At 35.4% G+C, this 20,634-nt stretch overlaps 1 protein-coding gene across 1 annotated transcript in view; it reads right to left on the minus strand.

Annotated features, from left to right (window-relative positions):
• Positions 1-20,634, minus strand: part of DIAPH3 (diaphanous related formin 3) — a 503,156-nt gene that overhangs the window by 171,812 nt on the left and 310,710 nt on the right. The window contains exons 22-23 of the mRNA XM_075199796.1: positions 17,688-17,817; positions 3,419-3,543 (exon numbers count right to left, since the gene is read on the minus strand). Coding sequence (XP_075055897.1) covers positions 3,419-3,543; positions 17,688-17,817 — 255 coding nt within the window. The remainder of the gene's footprint in view (positions 1-3,418; positions 3,544-17,687; positions 17,818-20,634) is intronic.

A 20,634-nucleotide genomic window follows, 5' to 3' on the forward strand; every position in this document is an offset into this window, starting at 1 on the left:
ACTCTGTTCCAGGACATTGCTTATCCCAATCTGCATGTCATAAAACTCAGGTCTCAGTCATTCAAAAAAATCCAGGAGACCTACTGGAAATCTAACGTCTTCTAAAACTTAGTCATTAAGGGTGAATGGGTTTATGTAGTTGGTGTATATTTAAAATGTGAATGCTCTTTGAATTTTCATTTGGTTTTACTTTAAAAGGATCAACTTTAGTGGATATTTTATTCTAGGTTACCTGGCATTTTCTTAATTAATGCAAAGCAAAGCTTGGTGACAAATTACATTTATTTGACCTTAAATAAAGAAATTAAACATGAACTTACAAAGTTATACTGCACAATTGTCAATTAAGGAGTACACAGAAAGGAGATGATCGCGGAAAATTATGGATTCTAATTACAGTTCTTCTTCTGTGATATTTTTCTGCAGAACATAAAAGTTAAATTGACCATTAAACAATATTCCACTTTTTGATAAAGCATTTCACACAAAAGCCATCTTTCCTCTTCCGGATATCCTGCTGGCTGTTTTTGTGAGCTGTCTGTCTTTTAAGAGAAAATCATTCAGCTTCTCCTCTTTTAGGATTAAATTTACAGACAGATCCGGGCTTCTCCATGCTGTGTTGGATTATCTAACCTTTATATCAAACATACTTTTCTTATTAATTTGCTGGAAAATCTGTTTGCCTCAATGTGTGCTTCCCTAATTAGTAAGATCATATGGCATTAACACAAGATATACGCAGGTCTTCAGCTTCTAAGTTATTGTCAGTCTGTAGGGATGCGTCATACAGTAGCAGAGAACGGAAACTTCAAGTGTTAGTGGAAAAAAGGTAGCACAGTACTAAGATACTGTCAAAAGAGTGTAAATAATAGGAATATTATACTGATTTCTGTAAGGCTAAATAAAAGGAAAAAGAATTCACAGATACAGTGCCTTTTAGGATAAGTAGTGCACAGGGCTTTGAGTGTATACATATAATATAAATGCTCATTTATTTAAAATATTGTTAAGTTCATGTGTTTTGTATTACTACATACTGTGCAACATGTTAATATTATAGCCAACTGAACTAATTTGCGTAATTAAATACACCTTACCGTTATTACAAGAAGATGTCTATTTAAGTTGTTTAGTGAATTTAAATAACAAAGGGTACAATACCATATGGGTCCTTTAATGAGCTCAATACAACTCCCAGCTAACTCCAGTAACGTTGTGCATAGTTTCAGTGGGATCCGGTTGTTTCTCTGTGCTCTTTTCAAAACATTTAAAAAAAATATTTCAAATGCTATAAACAATGTTTTAGAAGTAGTGCTAGGACAATGTATTTTTCTTATGCTGGGTGTCTCATCTAAACCCATATAAATTACCCTACATGCAAAACATTTTGATGTTAAGGCAATGTTAATTAATATGTTGGTGCTCAAAGAACACTCAAATTAATTTTAGCTTTCAGAAATATTGAAATAAATGACAAAAAACCTTGATTTGCCTATTTTCCTGTAATAAAATGCTTTATTGTTTATACCTATCTGTTCTGCTTTATTACCCATATATATATATATATATATATATATATATATATATATATATATATATATATATATATACACACACACACACATTCTATTGACTCCTCTGCTCCACCTACTATCAACATTATCCGACACAGGGAAACAAAGATGTCAAAATGCCAACAAGACGGCGTTCTGAATCTTGCAGCCTTTTTCTTCTATTCAGTAGAATAGATGTTTAGAATACATGGCTGCTAAGCACAGTCAATATGTGCACAATGCTGCACCTAGCTACAGAAGAAAATATGAAACAATGGGTCAATACAAAAATTTGTTACACTTCAACATTTAGAAGCATTTAGTGCTGGGACATGCTACTACCAATCCTGTTCTACACTAAGGTCATTTTTTCAGAACATTGATTACATTGGGCGTGACATTATTTATATATACACACACATGCATACACAGATAACTCCTTACTAATTTTTTTTCTCCTTAATGCCTTTCTTATATTCTTATTTTATTTATTCTTTTCCTTTTATCTTTCTTTCTATTATGTTTTCTACGTCTCTTTTGGTTAAGCATATACTCTATGCAATCTAGTACACAACACCAAAGGTGTCATAGCTCATGTGACTGCTAAGGAATGACAAAAAAGAGTCTAGAACACAGCACTCTAAAAGACAGTAATCATATTACGCAATTATTGGTGAAAAAGCCAAGCACGCTAGCTGTACTGAACTGCTGAATGTATAAGTCATACTATAAAACTTTGTATATACAGATGTGTGTTGATATGATGTCATTAATAGAGCAGAATAGCAGTTACTCCCAACATGTTTCTGCATACAAATACAATAAGAAAAGCAAAGAGAAAAAGTACAAGCGTGTTTTCAGCTAAGTGGTATACAAAACTTGATGCCACAAAGCTGTCACAGCATTAAACACAGGTCTTGGGGGGAATTCAATTCCCCCCGAAGTACCGCCGCGCTAAAACTATTACCGTTATTACAGTAGTTTTAACCCGGCTTTCTGCTTGCAGCTCAGGGAGCTGAGAACAAAAAGTCAGCGTTACAACTACCGTAATAACGGTAATTACCGTAGTAACGGTAATAGTGCGCAGACCGCGTTACTTTTAACACTAATGCGGCCAATTGAATTCCCCTCTTGGACTTGAATGTGGAAAAGCATCTTTGTAACGGTTGTGTACTTTAGAATAGGCTATAGATGTTGGAATTCTTCTGTTGCTAAAATTAGGAGAACAGCACATTTGAAATGTGTTGTATCTGCAGTTTTGAAATTTAGTACAAGTGAAAAGCATCCAATCATGTCCACTAGGTGGGATCTCTTTGGGATTAGTTGTGCCTTCAGAGAATGATATAAAGCTCTCCTAAAAGTCTGCTTTGGAGAATGCCTTGTGCTCTGACATTTGAGAGGGGCAATATATTTTCAACTGTTGTAAACTTTTCCTTTCATATTATTCAACAACTTTTTGTTTATTTTTTACCCTGATGCAAATATCAGTAGATTAAAGCTATAAACATTGCCGATAAGAATATCTTGCAATTGAAACAGTACCGTAATGCTCAAATCCCACAAAACATGCATGTGATAAAATCAATAGACACCATAGTGTCCGAGTAGGGCATACAGTATATAACATCCAACAAAAAGTGCATCTTACACAATGCATTTTTATTCCGTCAGAAACTGTAGCCTCTGCTTTTGATGAAACCTTTTACTCACAGCATGCAGCCTTTTTGGTGCCACAGTGTTTATAGCTTTTAAAGCATTAAAGCTGAAAAATACACAGAGGTTACTGGAACAGATTTAAAATGTTAAGTAAATCTTCAGCCTATTCAACCAGCCCAACATAAGTTGTGCTGTTGTCAAAAGGATATGGACATCTTTGTCACAAACATGTCATGTATATCGTCAGGAGGGGGAAAGGTCTCCAAATCCTTCTCAAGCTGCTGAAGCTGTCGTTCCATTTGTTTCATTGTCTTTTCCAGATTCTCTGCAGACCCTAAATCAAACAAAATGTGTAAAAATAACATCAGACATATCTAGAACTACAGCTAAGGTCATGTAGTACAGTGTTCCCTCTTTATACCACATCCACAGACGTTAAGCCAAAAGTGAAGGTCGTGTGAAAGTAACATGTATATATCTGGTGGTATGCTGTACAAAGGGGTAGAAGTCTGACTGAATATGTTTGCATATAATTACATATTGCCATTTATCTCCATAAACAGCATATTATTATACACCTACCCAGACTATTTTATAATAGATTATTGTGGTACTCTCCAACAATATTAAAAATCACTATTTGGCATATACCAACATTCGCATTCTCCCCTCTAGGAGATGAGAGAGAGGAGGTAAGCTGACAAGTGTGAGGAAGGGGCAAATTGATGGTATCGCATTCAGTTGGGGTCTTTACAGCTGAACAACTTGGTGATAAAAAGGACTTCAGAGTTTTAGCTCTTACACAGCATAATATAAAGTGATCTGAAATATGTAAGGATGCAAATATATAAATAATTGATTAGTTTCTATGGAGCAACTTAAATGTAAATGATATATTCATGTAATTTTTCAACATCATATTTTTAAACCTAAGCTATTCCCTGGCATGTGTGTTCAGCACCGGATGTACCCTCCCTTCTATTATGTCATGTGATTTATAAAGTATTTCATACAAACAAGAAGCCAACATTCTTGAATCGAGTTTCTTACTATCTACGATACAGGACGACTACCAATGGTAGTAATACACATACTTTCAACACAGCCACTGGTTCTGGCGTAACAGCGGCAGAGCTGCTGCGGACCATTGCTGACAGTGCGAAGAGGATGCCAAGATGAACAAGGAAATCAGAGAGAAAGATCTAGTATATGCATTATGTGATAGATTTTAATTAACAGCCCTGTGTTAACATGGTCACTTCCATAGATTCAGCAAACAGATTTGAATCTGTTCTCTGCCAACTAATGTGAAAATAAGTTCCCTTTATTGTGTAATAAGTGTATTGCTTAGATAAAAATTCCCTTTATGTTTATTTTTACCAAATCAATGTGTCTTTGGAATATTGTTTATTAATTGTGTGTGTATATATACACTATAAAAAATGTATGTGTTAGGTGTTGGGAATGCCCTCTGACAAAGTCCTAGTGATGAAACGCGTAAGTGTCTTGGCCTAACAATTCAAGCTGTGCAGTAACTTGGTAGTATTGTAGGATTGTTTGATGTGTTTAGCAGCTAAAGAACTAATTCATATTTTTCTTTTTTGGCTGTCTTTGATGATATGTGTTGAGTTCATCTTCCACACACATTAATAGTTAAACTTTTTGAGCTGCCAAACATTGTTTTTTTAATGCACTGTAAAAGTCCCCGTTATGTTACTCTTTTACATAAAAAATTATACACACATGCTGTGTATATATATATATATATATATATATATATATATATATATATATATATATAAAAAATCTATATTATAAATATGCAAACATGCATACACTGTAGCAGCTAATGTTCTTATAAAAATAAACACACAGTACTTGTCGTATTGATGAATGTCATCCTAACTCTACCTAAGCACCACAATACACATTATTTGCATAATACCTGCTCTCCCAATGATCTAAGCCAAACCATGCACTCCTCAGTATGTTTACAGACAGACAGCATGCCTTTTGCAAATATACCACAGATGCATAATGTGAAAGATGTCAACAATAAAGGTTAAATATAGTAATAAATATTTATTTTATAAATGGTAAATGCCAAGAATCAAATAATGTCAGGCATGGAAAGAAAGAATAGCTTATGGGTACATAAAACCAAACCCTCATAAAAGTTCTTATTAATTCTCTTAAAAAAAATAGTGAATTAATGTATATTATGGTTTTCAAACACACATTTCAATACAGTATTTTTATGACCTCAATAAATGTTTATGACTCCATTGGGTATTTGCAAATTTTTCCTTAAATTGGTGCAAAAAGCTGATTTGACCATATACTGCAAGAAAAAGCTAAAACAGCGATTCTTCATAAACCAAACTTGCTTATTTCAAGTGGGTTTTCTTTGTTTTTGTTTTTTTAAAAGTCTTATTTGACAGTTCTTTTTATAGTTCTGTTACTTAACTATATTCAATCAAATGTGGGTCACAAGAATCATACTTTTCAGCAAGTTAAACTGCTGTAGGATACAATGTAATACTATTTATATGCAATTTAGTACTCAGAGTCTGCATTGATTGCAATAACCTTTTGAGGCACTGCATATTAAATAAAAGTATTGTTAGAATATCAGGACTGCCTCTAACTCTGGTGAACATGAATCACTGGCTATATGTTGTCATTACCTTTTCAGCTGTGGTGAGCATGAGTCATTGCACACCTGTCTCATTAATTTAGGGCAGGTCTGGCCAACCCCTGGCTCTCCTGATGTTGTGGAGCTACAAGCCTTGGTATGCTTTGCCAGTAGTTAGACCGCCAATAGCTAGCAGGGCATGCTGGAACTTGTAGTTTCACAACACCTGGAGAGTCACAGGATTAAAGAGCCTTAGGGTGTATTTCTCTACTGACCTGACTGGACATTTGGAGTTTAAAACCCCGTCCTGTTCTATGGAATCTTGTCAGTGATAGTAGTTTGGACTCCTGAACAGCCTGCTCTCTGGGATTCTTCATTTACTGGTTTCTACTTCAACAATGGCTCTGTACCAACCACAACTAGTACTCCAAGTTTTTGGCATCCAGCTTACTTTGAATTAATCTGTGAATACTGCAGCTTGATTATAGAACGGATCATATGAAACAATTGTATGCTAGCTAGGAAATAAATCTTTCTACATCACACTGCCTCTGCTGATACTGCACCGAGGGGCTCTGGGCTAATTTCAGTTGTGCGTAAACATTTTATGCCTTCATGTGATCAGGAATGGATATACTGCATTTCCCATTGCACAGATTGTATCTGTGAGTACTATTGTCTACTATCAGAACTGTCCTTATACTGTTGGAGATACTACAGGCACCCAGTGACTCTAAATATTTTTAATTACCATAGCTGTTTGAGACTACCATTACTAGTGACTGAGTTCTGAGCTAATTAATCAGTTGCAAACTCTGTTTCCTTTATATATGATCATCGGTAATTCTGGGTAATTTTCTACATATTCAAAATAGTTGTTTAAATGTCTCTCCTGCCTCTATCTTGTCCTTGCTTACCTCACAGGTATGTTTTCTCCCTTTTCTCCTGCCAGTCTCCAATGGAAAATACAAGCTTTTGCCTCCCATAGCAATTGGCTTTTTATGGAGGACTATGTTACAGCTCCCTGATTTGGAATTATGGGTCATCACTGAAATAATTTTTCTCCGCACCCTTTGACTCACCGTTTCTGTATGAAGACAACTGTGCACATACTATTTATTAAGCTGATGATTCATTTTTAAGCTTATTTTATTAGAATTGTTTTTGACAATTACAGTGGTTGTATAGAACATTCACATCAATAGATTAAACTTATGATTCAATTTTGAAAACGCTACCATTACTAGTGAAACATGAGTAGATACCTAATTATAATGTAAAGTTATTAGCACACAACATTGTTGCGAAAAATCATTTATAAGGAATACGTACACACGGCATTGATAAACAATGGTCATTGAAGCGTAGGCAATTTTACTTTGCTTAAGGGGATATTTGAGACATTCATTAAAGATTTTTAAGCTGTGATACAGCATGATGTACTTTAGTGCTATCATAAGGGATAAAGAAACAGTACCATAGAACTCTATAATATTTGACAGAAATTTAACAATGGCGCACACTGCAGGCAATGTTGGAATTGATGTGATGCAACATGAAATGAAACAAATGCTTGTCAGGTGTACAGGGGCATTTACTTACTGCATTTGGGAGCCCAAGCAATAGAGACCATTTACTAGTTTGTTGATGTGCATTAGACACACTAAGTGCTTTATTTTAACACTTGTGTACAAGGTCTAAAGCTGTATTTCCCCCTTCTTCATAGCACAACTATTACACGCTATTTAAATTAGCTGTTGATGTGAACATTAGTTCATGCGACTGAACTCATGTGATCAGAGTTAAGGGGAGGAGAGATTAAATTCCAGGCGCAGTCCCTTCGGAACCTCGCATTATGAGACTCCGCTGGATGTTCGGCATCTAAAATATTGTCAGATTCATACAAGTGTAAGCAAATACCAACTATGTTTTAGGTACTGTAATAATACCCCTGCACTGAATTGATTCTCCCCTTATGCCCCTAAAGAAGACAGCTTGATGTAACAGGATATTGCACAGGAGCACACAGAATATGTTCCGCCAATAAAAGAGCTGCTTTTACAGTCTCATTAATACTCATTCATACCTGTTCAGAAAACGGCTACCTTCATAATGGCATCCTGGAATGTTAAATGATGAATACAGAAGAAATTATACAGCTATAAGACATAGTAAACTTAAACATACTTTAATTATGTGCTACCTGTGCCGATACCTGTTCAATGTGCAATTGTGTACAGGTAACAGAACAACTCATATAATTTTTGACCAGACCACCTTGTACAATTGCAGCAATGCATAATTCTTTTCAAATGAAAATCATCCGAGGAATCAACAGCAGCAGTTTCTCCGAGCACAATACTCTATATACTGTAGTATGAACCATGGTAGCATCATTATTTTTATTAAAGCAACTATAAATACATTTTAACAACCTGCATACAAAATAGTATTTACAACTACATATGTCAACAGTTGACTAACACAAGTCTAATACAATACACATAATAAATTATATACTCAAAAGGTTAAAATTCATACATACTATACATGAATATTTAAGATTTATGTTAGTACTTGGGAATAAGTAGTATCCAAAATGACTGAAACTTCCTGTTCAATATACAGCACAGGTCTCTGGATGTTTTGCATTATGCAAGAGTTTGTTATAATATAATGTACATATTGATAGAAAAACCCCTTAAAGCATGCAGAATAATTTTCATGAAGTAAACAGTATGTTCCATCTTTCACATATACAGTATTGACAGACATAAAATAACTCTTTAAGAATGCATTCAAATAAGTCACACAATTTTCAAAATACAAGCCTAAGCTGATTCCAGAACAGCAGCATCTAACGACCTTATTTGTGTGACAAAAATAGCCGTCTATGGGGTAGGTACCAGTGCTGAAGGCTGCTCTATTAGCTATGATGATCTCTATGCTAACTTATCTACCTTATCTTCTAATATCAATTCAGTTAGTTACATATTCCAGTGTCTTATCCCTGTGATGATTTTATTATAAAAATAAAATATTTCTATTATATAATGTTCCTTACTATATAAAGATTTCCAGCATTATATATATTTGGACATTGAGAGGAATTATTTATGTGGTTTAAGACCAAAATGTAGTAAACCCCTTTCATTGCAGGCAACCTGGACTCTTGTCTAGGCATATCAAATGTTTCTTAGTGAGAATATTTTCTCCCTGGGATGCTATAGTTCAAAGCTCAGAAGACAATTTATAGTTTGGCAGGTTAATGATGGTATCTGCAGAGGAAAAAGTCCACAGGCTTAGTAGTGAGTGCAACTGAATTATCCTCTCATATTAAGTCCTGGGCTCTTGCTAGAATGGTTAAGGCATTGTACAGTCCTGTTGTGGTTTATCTGTAATTCAGGTCTGTATAAATAGAATTCTGCAGTATAGCTGTTGGGGAAAAGCAAAGCAAGCCAAGAAAGAAAATGGTGTCCTACAGTTAGAAAAAAACAGCCACTTATTATACTGCAGGCAATAGAACACAAAAATGAAAACAAAAAGTGTAAAATATATCTTAGTAGTATTTTAACACTAATTCAGAGACAATAATTTAGAGGCAATAATGTACAGACAAATCTCAACCTGATTTTTCACCTAAATTGATCAAATTTCTGCTTGTGATATCAATCTTACAATTGTCCTAATTTGATTAGCACTAGTATTTACAGATTACAAACAATTCAAGCAATGGAATGTTTCTTTCTCTGCGCAAAGGATTTTGGGAACATTTGGAGTATCCAAACCAGTTACCCAAATACCAAAACATTGTAATAACAATTTCAATGTAATTTAGTTGATTGCTTAGATATTAATATACTGAAATGTGCATTCTATGCGTAAGGAAGTATGTGAGCAAGGTTATTTATTTTATCTAATGTTTACCTTATTTGCCTCTCTATAGCACTGACATATAATATTACTGCTACATATGACTTCAAACATTTGCAATCAATAGCAAGAGTTAGAGTCCAGTGAATTGGGACAGTTTCCAATAGACTTGACTGTTGGAGAACACGTGTCTATTCTTTAAGTTCAATATTCTTTCAGCACAACATGATAATAGGTTATAATTCTCACAATCCTTAATCCACTACATTTTTATTAACATGACATGGCATGTATTACCGCTTGCTTAGACTGAATACATGCTTGGTTTTTCAAACAGCAGCCTCTGACCACCATATTACTGAAACATTGGAGTAAACAACAAGAGCTCTACAGAGTCAGTAATCTCAGAGAATAATGTGATTTCACTGGAGAAAGGCTATAGATCTAGGCAGAAACAATACAGTATAAACCACAGAGGTTTCTAGCATGGCATCTCAGTGTCCTGTTTCTGAAAGTTAAACTTAATACATTGAGAATTAACAGCAAAACAATGCATAACTGAGTAATAACATTTTAGAGGGAGATTATTACAATGTTATAAAAACCATGATTTACTATTCAATAAATATATATATAGTAAATCAGCATTAAGATGCATGCTACCAGTAACACACAATATTTTTACAGAACATAATGTAAATCTATCGATTTTATGAAATGCCCTTTCATACACAAAAACGGAGTAGAAAAGTAGCTGTTATAATTAATTGTTTTTTGGTTTTTTTTTTAGTATATGGGCCCTTTGAATTGTAAAGGCAAAACTGACATGAAGCCACTATCAGAAAAATACATAAAGTGACTGGAAATGCCACCATCAGTCACTTGTCATAAGTTAACATTCTAGCCAAGTATTACGGTTACACATATTTAAATGTTGCTAATCGCATACAATTAAAAGCTTCCAAAGCCTTTAAAACTTGAACTGAAAGAAATTGGAGGTTTAAATAAACTGAGCCATCAGAAATAATAACGCTGTATGCATATCAAATTAAAAATGATACGTTATGTAAGATCTGAATGCATCAATGGTGAAAAAGCATGTAAGAAAATGGTCTCATTGTATCCAGGACTAAAGAATGACCTTCCTGAAGAGAAATAATTGGAGACATTTACCTTGAAGTCATATAATCTATTACTGAGAGTATCCTATGAGATACAGGCATATGATCTGATATGCAGAATACTTGGGACTCTAGATTTTTTTTTTTTAATGTCTTAACTTGGAGTACCGTGCCAAAAATATATATTAAAAACACAATCAAAAAGTACTTTAGTTTTCACCCACACGGTCTCTGGAGCTCCAGTATGCATTGTGTGTGGGGTTTTTTTTTTGTTTAGTTTTTTTTTTTTTAGCAGTGCTCCTCACAGTGATTGTAGGAGTAAGCATTTATGATCAAATCTGTGTGGCATCAATTTATCATTAAGCAGCGACAATTGTTTAGATTTTCTACCTTTCTGGACTGAAATATTGTGTATAACTGGTTTTCAGATAGAACATAGGAAACATTCAAGTTTAACTCTGTTTCACTTCTCCCAACTCCAACTGAGATACAAAAGGACTTGTAAAAAAAAAATCGTGACATTTTCCCCACAACTCTCACACTGTACATCTTCTGATCATTAAATCTGGTGACAAACCATATGTAAAAAGTAAATATCTTAAAAATATATTAATATCATTCCCTTACCACTTGAATTTTTTTTGTAGCAAACTAAAATGAGTTTAAAGTTCTTGAATGTGTTTTACACCTATGTTAAACAAATTTAAATGGAAACGTTTTTCAAATGATATTTGTAATCATTATATGCTTTACTGTCAAAGTTTAAATGATATAATTCAAACAAAGTCATTTTCTACAGTTTTAGATCAATCACATACAAGACATGCAGGCCACTCTTTCAATTTACACCTAACATAACATAGCTTAAATAATTATTGTTGCTTCCCTAACTATAGAGAAAATAAGTTTTGCATTAAAGGCAGAAATGGCTTTAGGTAAATCAATGTCAATTAATAAAACTAGTATAGCAAGTAACGAACAGATGCATCTTTAAAAGGCCATAACATGGGACATATTACAATGGCACACACAGATAAAATAATGGACAAAAATTATTTCCTTTGAAACACTAACAGCAAACCTGCAAGTCATTATCTTTTCGTAAAGCAGTAATTTTAATGAAGCAGATCTTTAAAACTAGTGATATGGGTCGCTCATTAGCTGAAAAGAGAATTCCCCCTGCTGAACTCAAGACTATAATGACTAGAAAATTATATTCCCTAGCCAAAGGTATTTTAAAACTAAAAATGAAATGGAAAAAAAAGACAACCTATATAATATACAAGAGACAAAAAAGGTAGTCATGTTAATAGATTAAGATAAATGTTACCTCAAAGTAACATGATTAGTCAAAGTAATGCCTAGGAAAAGGACAACAATAGCAGGAAAGCACCAAAATAGGCCATTGGAAGAACAACAGAGAAGGTTTTCTAATACTGTGTCTGGGCCATTAAACAATCTACAGCACTAATAATTCTGACATTTGATTTACTAATGAACGTGATCCAACCAACAGTTTTTCCATTGTTAAATTCAGAATTTCAGAGCTCTGGACAAAAAGTCACGCCCGACATTCAGTGAGTAGTGGCGCAGAGAGGAGACTGCAAGCTAGTCAGAAGAGAAGAAGAGAAGTAAAGGGATGAAAGAAGTCAATGGAAAGGTAAGTAAAGGAACGGAGGCAAGCGGAGGAAAGCAGAAAAGCACAGTGTCAAGAAAAAAGTGGGGGGATGCACATTGTGATTGAAAAAATGGGGGGGAAGCAGCATGGCAGAGTTTTCTTAAAAAAGGGAGGGGGGAGCAGCATGGCACAGTGATAAAGCGGGAAAGCAGCATGGAGGGTGCAGTGTGATCATAAGGGGGCACAGTGTGGTGATAATGAATGGGCACAGTAATGTGTGTGATGGTACAGGGGCCTTGTGGCAATGTAGTGTGTGAGGTAGGTGGTGGCTAATTAAAGGGTGCTATTTTGTTTGTGGGGCGATGGTAGGGCAATTTAATAGTGGGGACTATTAAATTAAGATGGGGTGGTTTGGGGGGCTATTGAATGTGAGGGTGAGTTTGGGGAGAATGAGGTCTCTTTATTGAATGTGACTATGAATTATTTAATGGCAGTGATGGTTGCGGGAAATAGGTATATTTATGAAATGTAGATACTATTAATTTATTGCTGGGGCTGTTTGCAGGGAGGGGAAATAGGTTAATTTGTTAAATGGAAATACTATTATTTTAATGTTGGGGGCTGGAGAAAGACCTAATTATTATTTGTGGGTGCTATTGATTTAACCGGGGCTGGTTTGAATTATCTAAATGTACCCATTTTCTCCCCCAAATAGGGCCCCCAACATTCCAGGATCCAGACAAGCCGCAACTAAAGAAACCAGCATCCACAGGTGGTTAAAGTGACAAGAACAGGTAGGTGAGAGCAGGAGAGTATGCAAAATGTTGTGATTTGGTGACTGTTCTGCCCAATGTAAGGGGCAGGCCAAGATTGTTAACTCTTTATATACACACTACATTCTTTATATACTACACTATGGTGCAGGTTTTTCTTCTGTAGAAGGGTGGCCTAGCGTTTTTCACCTGCTAGCCACGCCCCCAATTGTATGAATACACTCATAGCTACTTTCCGGCGGCACATTTTTTTTTTTACCATGCTCAACTATAAGGGGAGACCCGTAAAGTTGTTGTACAGGGGCACTGAATTCCTCTTGGCTGCCCTGGTCCAGAGTACTTATTGATCAGAGCTCACAACATATTACAAAACATGTGTTGAAAGAGCAAAATCATGAAAATCAACTATCAAGAAAGCCACCAGGTGACTGAGTATCTCCCAAAAGGCAGGGAGCCTGGCATGGTATCTCTGCCATTCTGATTGCTATGATATATACTAGTAATTAGAGTATTTATTAGTAATATTTATATGGGTGAACATCTTCAATCTGTGCATGGTCTTATGCTCAGAGTAGTATGAGTTTATGCTAACACGGCAGCGCACAGGTACAGGAGGTAGCACACGGTGTAGCGGCAGGCCAGAGATCCGCGGACTGGACAGAGCACCAGAGAAGATGTCAGGTACAGGCAAAAAGGTCTCTCACCCAATCTGTGCTCCCAATCTGTGCTCACCTGTTCCTTAAGGCCTACCAACCATCCACTTAACCTCTCACCTCTTCTGGTTCTCCCCTGCCCCCTTTCTCTCTCCTCGTTGCTTCACTGGCTCCCTTATGTACCTGATTCTGTTTACCCTCCCTTAGGATGTAAGCTCGTATGAGCAGGGCCCATCTTCCCTCCTGTCTCCATACCTGTTCTTCCGCTCCGTCTCTACTGTATCTGCCTGCCTGGAGTTTCTGAAGTACTGGTACTTTGTGTTTATTGTTCTGTACTGTCTTACCCTGTATAGTCTACTGTTTGTACCATGTACGGCGCTGCGGAAACCTTGTGGCGCCTTACAAATAAACGATAATAATAATAATAATATGAGAGATTCCCCTGGAGTTGGAGGATGTCCCTACATTCTCCTACATCTATGCCACAAGGATAATCCTAAAGAATAATAACAGAACATAGAAACTAGAGCATGTGCCCGGATGCTAGATCACACCAGGATGCGGCGTCAGGCCGCGACTCGTGATAATGGTTAAGGAAAAACCTACCACAATAAGGGTATTTGAGGAGCACAGTATTAACTGTAAAGCTCTGGCTTGTATGACATTATCATACAAGCTCTAAAACAGATTTGCTATTATTATTTATTTATATAGCGCCACTAATTCCGCAGCGCTGTACAGAGAAGTCACTCACATCAGTCCCTGCCCCATTGGTACTTACAGTCTAAATTCCCTAACACACACACAGACAGACAAAGATATGAAGATTAATAACAACTAGTCACTTAAAAATTGATTTATATAACAAAAAAACTAAATCATATAAAAGTCATGTTTTCAAAAGAAACAATAATTACATAAATTATTTCTGGGCACACGATCTTCGATCAGGGTCCTTTAATCTTTTTTAGCCACTATAAACAAACGGTTAGTATTCAGTTTTGCAATTGTCTGGCAGAGAGTGATTCATGGGGACACTTAGTGGTATTGTAACACATCTTAGGTGACCTGAAGTTGCAAGTTGATAAATGAGAACTCTGAAAGGGGATTTTAATTGAGAAGTGAAGTTCCATAGGAATGCCAAGAGACGTGTGGTTCCACAATCTTCCAAGTATTACGGTACCTATAAAATCGCAGATTTTTGCTCACAGCTTTGGCGGTATGAGGAAAGTCAGCAATGTTTTGCGTATAGCATATACTGAGGAGTCATCACGTGAGGCTCCGAGAGGACATCATTACCAATTGAACTGTCCATAAGTTTCTAATTTTTTTTAGGTTTTTACCTCAATAGTCTTTCTGTGCATTTCAGCTCAAATGCCTTTCTGAATCTGAGAAATGTACAGTGTAATGGAACAATTAATGTATTCTATCATAATAAAACATCAACAACCTTAAGCTGGGTCTTTAAGTAGAAAGCTGTCGTAGCTGATGATTATTGGGTATGCACATTCTAAGGCAAACTAATTCATTGAAATGATTTACATTTGAAGCCAACATATATAAATAAGAGCAAGATAGATTATATATAGCAAATAAATTAAATGTAATTGCTGTATATTTTACCAATATCCATATTGCCTATAGAAGTCCCTGCAGCAATATGACATTGTTAATAATTCACTTCCCCCATCTCTATGGTCAGTGGGTTTAAATTAGTAATGTAATATCTCCATCTATAGAAAGAAATCTTAACAGAGATCTTGTTTTCTGCTGTTCATATCTTAATATCTCCCACTGTGAAAAACAATTAGGTTGTAAAATCCAATGTATTTCTCCTAGTTACCATCACCACTGATGCATGAAAGATTTATAACAAATTATAACCTGGCAGATTAACACATTTTAATTACTTAAAATAAAGAGTTTACTGTAATACTTGCAGTAATTCATATATTAAATCCTTTCCCATCCTCAAACACCTTTAGTGTATATCAGTGGTTTGCAACTGTTATACTCTTACATTTTACATACATTTTACTGTTCTTATGCATTGTAGAATAAATATATATATATATATCTCTCATCATCACCAGTTATTTATATAGCGCCACTGATTCCGCAGCGCTGTACAGAGAACTCATTCACATCCGTCCCTGCACCATTGGAGCTTACACTCTAAATTCCCTAACATACACACACACACACACACACACAGACAGAGAGAGACTAGGGTCAATTTTGATAGCAGACAATTAACCTACTATGTTTTTAGAGTGTGGGAGGAAACCAGAGCACCTGGAGGAAACCCACGCAAACACAGGGAGAACATACAAACTCCCCATATATAAGTCCATGGTCAGGAATTGAAATCAAGACCCCAGCGCTGTGAGGCAGAAGTGCTAACCACTTAGCCACCGTGCTGCCCATATAAATAGATTGATAGATATAGTTTGTTTTAGATAAAAAAAACAGACATTTATCTTGTTTTCACACAGTGGCCTTAATTGTCCTGGCTGCACTTTTAGAATTATTTTATTCACTTGTACACATTTCATTCATTTAAAGAAGCACATCCTGATTTCATTGATTTATAATTGATATCATGTGTCATTATTGCCACAAGCTATTTAGTATAACATTTTGTTATAGTAGGCATTAGTGTGATGTTTTAATAAAGCGGTTACTATGGTTTAATAAATCCAGATGTGCACTGAATGATGGGCTCTGCCTCTTAGTCCCATTTATTATAGGTAGGTCCATGGACTTTCTGTCCAGTTCTCTGAAAATGAAGTTATGTAATGAGACATACTGCTGGCTTGATCAATAATTTTAGCAAGTGTCTATAACCAGCCAGACTGTTAGAACACTGCTAAAAATGAATTTACTTCTAATCCTCTGTAATAATGTGCAGATTTCTTGGGCATCCCGTCAGGTTCTCTACAGGTATGGAGATCTCCTGTGGTCTGGGCAGAGACTCCTATCCAAATGTTTTTTGTTTTATTCCCTGTTGCACTTGTTACGCATATTCAGAGTCGTTTTCTGCAGTATACACTGTAGAGATACAAGAGTAGCTCTCCAGTCACAACGCTACGAGGGGGCAGACAGTATGGGAAGGAGAGGACAAGCCACATTATCAAGCACCATATCAACAATCTATCCTGCCTGGCGTCCTGTTGGTCTCTTGTTCGTCTCCTGCAAACTGCACTTGGCTGTTTCCTGACTATTCAATCCCAGTAACTACTACTGTATCCTGCAGAGATTGCAATTACAGCCATAAACCCTCATTTTTCAATCTGTAGAATTGTGTTCACCTAAAAAACTGTCAATCATCCAGTGCAATGCTCTATTAGGAATAATATTTGCTGATCGACAAGACTTGTTTCTATTTGATACATTCAAAGTTGTATTGGATACGGAAATCTTAGAATCTTTACTAGCTGATTGTAGTATACTACACTGACCATCATTCCCAGGATCCCTCAGTGATACTCTGATGTGCTGCACATATTTGAGTTTTTCCCTCTAGTAAAAAGATATTTGAAAATGTGACTCTACATAGGTATTCTATAATAGCCCTGAAAGGAAAATCATTTAGACTGAGTCTTAGTAGATTAATTAGAAATTAGCACTGATATTGTACATATTAGTTGGTAGCTCAAAGTACCTGTAATATACAATAGATTACATGTATTACAGTATCAGGTCTTTATTGCAAGAATAGTAAAGGGCCACAGAGAATGTTCATCAGACTCAGACCTCTGGCAGAGTTATAAAAAGCTCATTACGGTCTCAGCACAAAACCCACCTTTACTTGCTTTGTCTACGGTCTGTATATCCTCCACAAACAACTGGACGTCAGGAAACTTCTTTTCACACACTTCAGCCAAGAAGTGAAGGAGCGTTGTTTTCTGATCTACTGATTTAGTGTCTTTCAGCTATGAAGCAAAAGAAAGACAAACATAACACTAATGTCATAACAGTAATTCAGTTACCAAACATGTGGAACAAACAAAATAAACACTACAAACTTGTTGAACAATAAAGAGAACTCAAAGGGGGGGGGGGGGATTCAATTCTAAATAACAACCTGGGGTTACTTTCAACACTGATTTTTGCTTGCAGCTCACTGAGCCGTGAACAGAAATCCGTGTTAAAATTACCATTATCGTACTAACGGTAATGATGTGCACCCTGCGTAGTTCTTTAGAACAACGTGAGAATATGAATCTCTTCCATACCGTTGAACTCAAAATAATTTATAGGGACATAACCTTTGACCACATATGATATGTACCAATTCAAAGTACAGTTAGACTAGTTGAAATAAAACCCATTGAGCTCACATTCTAGTAGAGAAAACAAAACAACAATTACAGCTTACACTATTAGAATACACAATAGAAGCCCTAAAGTATATACAGTCAATAAAAAATAATGAAGTATTAAAAACTGTGAACTTTGCAATATATAAGTATACATACACAGCATACTTTGATACGTATGCCTGCTCGTTAATGCAAATATCTCATCAGTCAAATACTGGAATCATCTCAATGCACAAAAGTATGTAGACAAGGACAATATGTACACTTGTTCAGACCAAACAACAGAATGGGGAAGAAATGTGATCCAAGTGACTTTGACACAACCACATACATTGTGTGTGTAATTCAAAAGTGGGGTTACAGTGAGTACAACAGATTATGATTTCAGGAGCAGTTGACATCAATTGTTAGATCAACATTATACTTAATGTGAGGACTGCTCCTTCACACAATAATCCAAACAAAAGTCATCTGTAACAAATGCAGTTGTTAAAGCATCTTGTATTTACAAACATGCAGTCTTTAGTTTGGAGTAAGTTCCAATGCAGCTACAATAGTAGTAGCTGTCAGAATGTCCAAGTGTGTGTTGATATTTGGAGCAGCAGCATATGTGCACTACATGTGCAGCTGAAGTCACAGTTCAGAAGTTCATGAACCAGCAAGCTAGAACGCCTCTAAATCTGCTCAGTGCTAACGAATAGACTGTATTGTGACGTGCCCTAATTCTATTCAACACTATCTTCACAAGACCCAGTATTTAGAAACCAAATAAATCTGAAAATTTCAGCTGACAGTGATAGCTTGACTTTAATGGGTGATGTGCCACTACATATCTTTTACACATGTGTCTAAAATGATGATAGTTGTCTAAAAATAACAAAATTCCTAAATTGCTGAACTTTTCATTTTAGAGGTGAAAATGACAAAATATGCACTATGCAAGTAGAATACAAAGGCTACTTGAGAGGAGAAAAAATGATTTATACAGAACATCAGTTGATTGAAAAGCAGGTAAGTTCTTTCACAAAGCTTTTATAATATATATTGAGGGGTTCTGACAGAGGTGATCATACTTTTTTTTGTTAAGTGACAACTTCCAACAGAACTCAGAGAAAAGCAATATGCCTTGTAGCTGCAGTAACATAGATAAAAGCTTTTTTCAACAGCCTGATAAAAATGAACAAATCTGCAAAGCGCAATAGTTCAAATTATAATGAAGTGGATGGGTTTTATACTCTGAAAAATCTACCTTTTATATTTTTAAGCTTGTGATGGACCATGCTATTGTGGGGCTGTTAATGAGGAAGATGTCAGCAATGGGCCACCAAGCATGTCATCCCACAGAGATAATATGGGTACTGAAAAGATATATATGTGCTCTTATGAAAACCTGTATTCTGAAAATTTTTAAACTTTGTTATAGCAAATTATGACAAAAGGAGTCCTTAAAAAAAAACAACTTTATATCATTCAAAACTTTGCATTTCAACAAATTAAACAAAGTACTGTAGAGCAGTATTTTAAATCGTGTGCTCATGGAAAGCTAACAGTGCATGTTTCCCATATCTCCTAGCTGGAGCACAGGTGTAGTAATTACTGTCTTACATACTGTAAATGATCTATCGATGGTACTATTTATTTCACTTGTGATTTTACTTATTTGTATTATATTTCCAAACATTCTGGTTTTAACTGTGAAGATGTTGTTCAACCACATATCTTAATAGGTCAAATTGTCAATTGTAATTCAACATATTCTAAACGGTAGAACATTCATTTTGTAATTATTCTGAAAGATTTTGTTCATGGAAAGTACAAAGAGTGAAGTATTTGTCGGTTTTAGTTTTGACCATGATGACAGTAGACTCAGAACTCCATTTATCCATTTGAAAATTTTAAACTAAACTCTATGTAATGCAGATCTGAATTCATGTTTTATAATTTTAAATTACACATTTGCAATATCTCTTCAAATTAGCTTTGCATCTCATGGAATAAAATAATAAAAAAACACAAAACAAAATTCAACAATACTAATAGACCAACAGATCTTCTATTTACAGATTTCTAACTCTTTTTCCATATCTACTAGGAAAGTCCTTTGGTCTAAAGATCTTTAGGTGTTTTACCCAAATACATAATGGATTTTTTGGACTTGTATGATTAATCTGTCATTTGTATATATTAAATAAATAAATAAATAGGTATCACTCCTCTCATTTAACATTTCTCATTTTAAACGTATGTCAAGAAATTGCATACGCCTGTCAGGACAAGACCACTAAATACACAGGACAAGACCACTAAATACAAGCACCTAGCTTATAATAAGCTGGTTTTGTGAAGTTAGTTTCTCCTTTAGGAATATAATAGTGTAAACGTCCAATTCAGGTGCCAAACTCTAATGAGATAAATATATTTTGTTCA

This window comes from Mixophyes fleayi, chromosome 2 (genome assembly GCF_038048845.1).
Source record: "Mixophyes fleayi isolate aMixFle1 chromosome 2, aMixFle1.hap1, whole genome shotgun sequence".
NCBI classification, from domain to species: Eukaryota; Metazoa; Chordata; class Amphibia; order Anura; family Limnodynastidae; genus Mixophyes; species Mixophyes fleayi.